Source organism: Galleria mellonella, unplaced genomic scaffold (genome assembly GCF_026898425.1).
Source record: "Galleria mellonella isolate WM207_F2 unplaced genomic scaffold, CSIRO_AGI_GalMel_v1 utg57, whole genome shotgun sequence".
Classification (NCBI taxonomy): Eukaryota; Metazoa; Arthropoda; class Insecta; order Lepidoptera; family Pyralidae; genus Galleria; species Galleria mellonella.
This window is the reverse complement of record NW_026442119.1, coordinates 258,644-265,371: the sequence shown is the minus strand read 5'-3', so window position 1 is coordinate 265,371 and position 6,728 is coordinate 258,644. Positions and strand designations below refer to the sequence as shown.

At 35.1% G+C, this 6,728-nt stretch overlaps 1 protein-coding gene across 2 annotated transcripts; it reads left to right on the top strand.

Moving 5' to 3' along the window:
- The first annotated feature begins 1,574 nt into the window (after positions 1-1,574).
- Positions 1,575-6,164, top strand: LOC113509923 (uncharacterized). 2 transcript variants are annotated; one of them, XM_026893351.3, is made up of 4 exons: positions 1,575-1,661; positions 3,408-3,610; positions 4,105-4,210; positions 4,689-6,164. In XM_026893351.3, coding segments are annotated over exons 1-4 (780 nt in total). In that variant the 5' UTR covers positions 1,575-1,659; the 3' UTR covers positions 5,158-6,164. The 2 variants fall into 2 exon arrangements, with proteins under 2 accessions (XP_026749152.2, XP_031766767.1); XM_031910907.2 differs by having other exon boundaries at positions 4,671-6,164.
- The last annotated feature ends 564 nt before the right edge of the window (positions 6,165-6,728 follow it).

Sequence of the window (6,728 nt, the reverse complement as noted above, 5' to 3'; positions counted from 1 at the left end):
TGTGTCTTTAATCAGTACAAATATATTATCTATCTATCTATCTATTATATGTATATTAACTGTATCGACAGATGACGTTCTGCCTAAAGATGTGACATCAATATTTTAATTGAAGTGTTTAAATTGACATCTAAGAACAGTTCATATGGGAAAGAAAGATGAAGAATAGCAAGAAGGTGGATAAGAAAAATAGGGTTTTATGTTTTTTCCAATTTTTTTTTCATAGAAACCTTTTTTGAAAAATCAGATAAATTGGTCCAGCTGTTCTCGAGTTTTGCACTTATCGACACATGTAGAGATTCATTTTTATTTATATGTATAAAAGATAAAATATTATGCTACCTACACAGAACGATAGAAAAAAGAATTGTCGAAATCGGTTCATAAACGGCAAAGGTATAAGTTGGCGATTTGTGAACGTATTGCTTTTTGAATTCGTTTACAAAGTATAATTAAACTTAGTTAAGTAATACGCAGTGGCTTAAATTTTACACATATAACACAAAGTAATCTGAAATCCATTTTGGCTACGAAAAGAGATAATACGAAGGGATAAAATGTGATTAAAGAAAATGCGCTCAAGTTAATACTATTCACGTTGAGTTTACAATTTATTTTTGTAATTTTTTCTATCTGAGCGTTCCAAATAATATATAAAGAAAATCTTTGATTTAATATGATTTTTATATTCAGATTTTCATATATTTATTAATTTTTCAACAATTTATAAGTGGATTTTTCATGCTTCTTTGAATGGCAAACAAGCTGACGGTCCACCTGATGGAAAGTAGTAACCGTTGCCTATAAACATGAATAGTAATATGGGCATAAGAGAGTATACTGATTCCTATGATACCCTCCATGCATTGCCATTCCTGAGGACTCAGGTGTTATCCCTTTGTACCCTGTAAATTAATTGCCATATCCCACCCTTCAAACCAAAACACAGACATGCACAATTGCTTCATGATAGAAACACGAATGGGACAGAGGTGCTCAAGCAAAAGACTTTTGTCCGAAATCTCCCTCTGGTGTTTGTAAATCACTGTACTGTAGTTGTTAAATTAATTGTTCCACAGTACTCATTTGCATTTGAAGTTATTACCATGCTCAATCTAGTCATAAACCGTAATTAAGACTGCATTGAAGTTACTCATAAATGATGTTTAATGAACTACCGAACATTACGTGTTGGTAATTTATTAAATCCGACTTGATATTTTAATACCCATTCGATTGTACTCTTCACTTATCATTTGTATCATACAAAAGAAAGGGACAGCTGCTTATCTCTCAACCCTCACGTAATCCTAACATCATACCCCTAATTTAGGGTCGCGAAATCGCTTCTCGCGCTTGCGCGAATCAATACAATACCCTGTACCACGTTATTGTTTTGTTCACAATTTAACGATAATATTGCGATACTCGCATTCAAATAGTATGATGTGTTTACTCTGCGGTGTACTTTTCTAAACAAAAGCAGCTTTGTATTTTATTTAATGCAATAATTTCAATACGCGTAACGGGTTTGGTAAGTTCGTTGTACGATGCCACGCCTGCGCCCTGCATCCCTGGCTGGACCAAACCGAACAAGTGTAACTTGAAACTAGTGTAAAGTGCAACCATTTTGTTATAAAAATCGTAAATAATATATAAATGTAAGTTTTTCTGTTATTGTGTATATTATGTTGTTGTATATTGCTATTCTTTTAAATAATTTTGTAAGTTGATGTGCGAGTTTGTGTTATTTCTTTATGTTAATAAAAATGTAGGTAGGTGTGTAATAATATTAAATTGAGTTGTTGTCATATATTTAAAATAAATTATATAAAATAAACGCTTATTGTAATATATTAAAACTAATTCTCTTTGTAGTAGATAAGATACTATAGGTATTTGCAAGTATCCTGAGAGGCTATATACCTAGGTATTGATGACAAGTAAATAAATTATATAACGCGATTCGATCCCTTTTTTAATATAATTATTATTTTATAAAAAAATACTCTTATTATACATATTTGTAATATTACATACATACAAATATATACCTATAATTGATAATTTAAATGTTATTATTCTATGGAAAATACATCACTTGAGATACACTGGATCGATTTAGTACGAGCATATATTTGTTTCATCTGGACGTTTTATATATATTATTGTATTTACAAAAAAAGATATAACATAGATATATGTATATATACTTTATGTATGTTTCTATTAGTCTGATTATATATTTATTGTGTATGTAAAGTATTGCTTTATTTTTTCTCTATTCAATAATACACCGCCTACTTATTTTTTTGGTTTGCCTAATGTTGTTGACTGGTAGAGAATACCGTCCGGTGTTAAGTCCGCCAAATGTACATAGAATTACATTCTGTATTAAAGTTTAAATAAATAAATATGTAATACCTATGTAACATAATCTAGTACAAACTTATTAGTTTGGGCTATCTTACAAGTTAACTTTTAAAATTTCGCATTACATATTTCATAAGAGACAGGAATAAACTATTAAATTAAATAATAAATAACTTATTTTTTAATTACTTATTTATTATATTTTTATTATTAATTTATTAAGTATTACATGTAGATATATTATCTATTGTTTAGAACCAAGACTCTGTGATATTTATCTATTTATTTCAAAGATACTTGCGTGAGTTCATTCTACAACCCGTGCGTTCCGTAGTCTTAATAAAAGCGTTATTTGCAATAACTCAAGTTCTCCTAATGTAAGATTGCCTAGAAGCCTGATTGCCTAGAAGCCTTTCATACTGTCGCGATCTTGGAGTGCCGTCTGCAGTCGCTTCTATACACGCGTTCGGTGAAGCTGTAAAGGCCATCTGCAGCCAACAGAATACACAGTTAGAAAAAAAAACTATCTCATGAATCTATAAATTATATATTTTCTGGACTTGTTTAATCGGATTTATATTTTTTATTATTTTGTGAAGTCTACATACAACTTTTTTTTTTATAAGCAATTATGGCTTGGTACATTTCTTTTTTATTTTTTTTTTTTTTTTTATTTCATTTGATTTTATTTCAGCCGTTACCTGTCCACTGCTGAACATAAGTCTCCGCTTTGGGAGGTCTTGTCAGTAGTTGCCACACTTGGCAGGCGGATTGCCAACCGCAGTCAGGCTTTTAGAGTTGTTTTAAGAGGGACGCTGTTGCCCATCTCTCGCTGTCCCTTAGTCGACTCTTTGGACTCCCACGGGACGGGAAAGGAAGGGGTGGCCCATTCTATGCCGAACACACAATTACATATAACAAATAATATTTCCACTGTAGACTAGCTATACTATGTAAACTCCCCTTATGGGGAAGGCTTATATCCAGCAGTGGGCAGTTAACAGCTGAAATAAAAATAATAATAAAAATATCAGGATGGCGTGCGGGACAGAATGCCTGTCTCTGGGCCCCCCGCCGGATTCGATCCTGCACATGCCGCCGCCGCCGCTGCCGGCGTTCCTGGCCAACGCTGCCAACCTGACGCCGCCCTGCCGCGCCTCCAAGTGTCCCCCGCTGCAGAATAACGAGGACAACGCACTGTTCCCAGGAGTAGAGTACCACGAACTGCCACGGCATGGTAAGCGAAGAAATGGAACATTCAATAGAAATAACAATTAGAATATTTTTTAAGCAAGTAAAATTAATTTAAACATTTTTCAAAAATCATTTTAATTTGAATTCATGAAAGCAATTTCAACTAAGAAGAATGGATAATAATCTTTATATTTTTTAAAATATGATTTAAATACTATAAAATTGAAATTAACTTAAATTTTTTTTAATTAATTGAAATTAATTAGAATTAACAAATGAAACTCGTCGATCAATTCTAATATCGAACCGACATCACAGCGGAAAAATGAACTGTTCTAAAATTAAAAAAAAATGCATTATTCTTTACTGGCATAATGCGCAACTCTAGCCATTTGCCAAAATTATAAATAAAAAAAATGGTTTATAATCAACGAATATAATGTCGCGTGGAATACGCGACGCACAAAAAAAAATACAGTACCAATATTTTTTGAAGACAATTAAATAAAATTAACTTATTAACAACGGTACTTCCAGAGCCGGCCGGCAGTGATGACACATGGTTCTTGGTGGTGATCACGTGCTGCATCGCAGTACTCTGCATAGCTGCACTTCTTGCGCTGTTCTTGCTCAAATGCAGAGAGTAAGTTTGTACCTTTATCAATATTATACAATAATTGTCGTTATTCTATACATGTCCGAAGTGTCGTAAGAGTGGACATTTTTAATGGGCGAAAATGGAATGGTATCTCCACCTTAGCTATCAGTATACGCTGGCGGTGCACCAGTAAAGGATGATAGGTGGGGACGAAAGCAGGTCAAGTGGGCCACATAAAGCCATTTACGAATAAAGTACAACACACAAGTGCGAAAGAACTAGAAGCCAAGTGCCTATTAAATAAATCTCTGATTACCTCAACTTGCTGAGTCAGCGTAATAATACAAGCCAAATACCCTTTAGCATGTTCTGATAATGATTTTCTTCTTTCTTATTATCGTTATTATTAACGAAAATAGACTTACCTCTATGTTTTCAAAACATCAGAATATTTATTCATGGCATATAATTCATTTTTATTAATCTCTAAAATAATACCTATAAGGTATTTCCTTTATACCAGGGCTCGAGGAGGCTGCAAAGGGAGCTCTGGGAAAGCAGGCGGCTCCAACGCTCTTTATGGCGGCGCCGCTCTCGACTCCCGCGTCCTATGGGCGGCCCTGACCCCACGAGGGACGCGGCACTTCATCGCGGACACGTACCCGCACGACGAGACCGAGGACCACCACTACGAGTGCGTGGAGCCACCTCTCTACAAGCTGGGCCCTCCCGACGATCTGGCCATAACCCGCCACTTTAACGTAGAGTACGAAGACCCTGCGCCCCTGATCGAGAACTACAGTGATCGTACTGAAGAGTACTTCAGAAATGGAATGGACACTCTACGGAGGACTCGGCCTCTCGTCTCCTCGCCGACGAGGATCGAACGCCCGAATCTGCCGCCTCTGAACCTTCAACCGCGTACTCTTCGCAGGGCACCTCACTCCCGGCGAGTGAGCGACGCCAACAATCCCGAGAAGTCGGCCATCTGAACCGAGAATGGCGCGGTCTTTTCCGTCGCCGACTCAACCGATATCGATTACGATTGGACGTCTCGCGAGAACTCGAACGTCGATCGTCTCGTTTGAGGACCACTGTCCCCTCGTGATCCCCGCTCAAATGTCCACGGAACGCTTGTCTTGACATTTTAGCTATAGATGTAGTTCGTACATATCTGTGTCAAGTCAAATTTACAACGATACCTTAACTCTCAGTCCAGTACCCTGTAATGATAATTTTAAAAGTTTGTGTCACTAAAAAGAGAGGAATTAAGGGTAGTCGAATATGAAGCAATATGATCTAAGTAGATATATCATAGGTGGGTACATACCTACCTGTCGACTGACGTTTTTCGTGGACAAGACTCTTTCAGTATAGCTTTACAATGCATCGTCGTATAGTACTTAATCTGAGTCTAAGTTAAATTGAAATTTTGTAAAAAAAATTACGTACCTTGTATGTATAATTCTCCTAGATTTGTATCTAGGAAAACAAATCTCAATTGTACAAAAATTTTAAAGAACTTAGGTACCTACTTTTGTGTGATTACATTATTTTATTAAATTTAGACTCGGAGTATTCACAAATAACAGCATTTGAAAATTAGTTTTATTCAATATTAACTTGTAAGCCAAATTATTAGTTGTGTAAATATCACTTATTTTATTTTATTTATTTTATTTTAGTCGCATTGTGCAATATAATCTATCTATCTAGATCTCAGATGTAGAAATAGACCGAACAAATATCAAGGTATCTAAGTCTAGTCTTTAAATACTTACAATATTTTTAATACGTAAAAATCCAGTCTAGTCATTTAATATTTTAATAGAGCCTGTACCTAAAGAATTCGATGTCTATATTAAACTTATGCAAGTGTCTAACTATTGTCTTAACTCTTTTTCTCTTAAAAACTGTATCCGTAATAATATCAATGATTTGAAAAATAAATCATTTTTTGTACCCATGAATGAATAAATCAGTATTAATTTATTACAGTTTTACGTTTATAATTATACTATCGAAATTCTGATAGATACCTACCTGCATGGCTGTAGCTAGGGGTGAGGGAGCATTGAAGGGCAATGCCCTACCTTAAAAGGCCCAATGACCTATTTTAATATGAAAGGTCTCAAGAAACTTTTTCGAAGTCCTTTAAATATGACTTCTGCCCTACCAAAAAGATTTTTTGCTCTACTTTAAACCTGGGTCTAGCTACAGCCCTTCCTACTTACAAATAGACATTTCATTGTTTCTTTTACTCGACAAGAAAGATTGAAGAAAAAAATAATTTCGACTATTTCGATTTCTTATGTAAAAGTCTCATTTGTTGTCCGACATAAAATGGGCCACCACTTCCTTTCCCGTGAGTGTCGTAAAAGATGACTAAGGGAACTTAATGGTCGAAGGATAAGCAGCAACATTCCTCTTAAAATGTAATATTTAAAAAGGGATGTTGCTGCCCAACAAATTAATTGCGGTTACCAAACCGCCTGCCAGGCATGGCAACTACTGGCAAACACCTTCTTATAGTGGAGGCAATGAAAGCTTATGTTCAGTAGTG

Coding starts and splice junctions, on each gene's coding strand:
- LOC113509923 (XM_031910907.2), top strand. Junction 3,611..4,104: donor CCACGAACTGCCACGGCATG/GTAAGCGAAGAA, acceptor CGGTACTTCCAG/AGCCGGCCGGCAGTGATGAC. Junction 4,211..4,670: donor TTCTTGCTCAAATGCAGAGA/GTAAGTTTGTAC, acceptor AATACCTATAAG/GTATTTCCTTTATACCAGGG.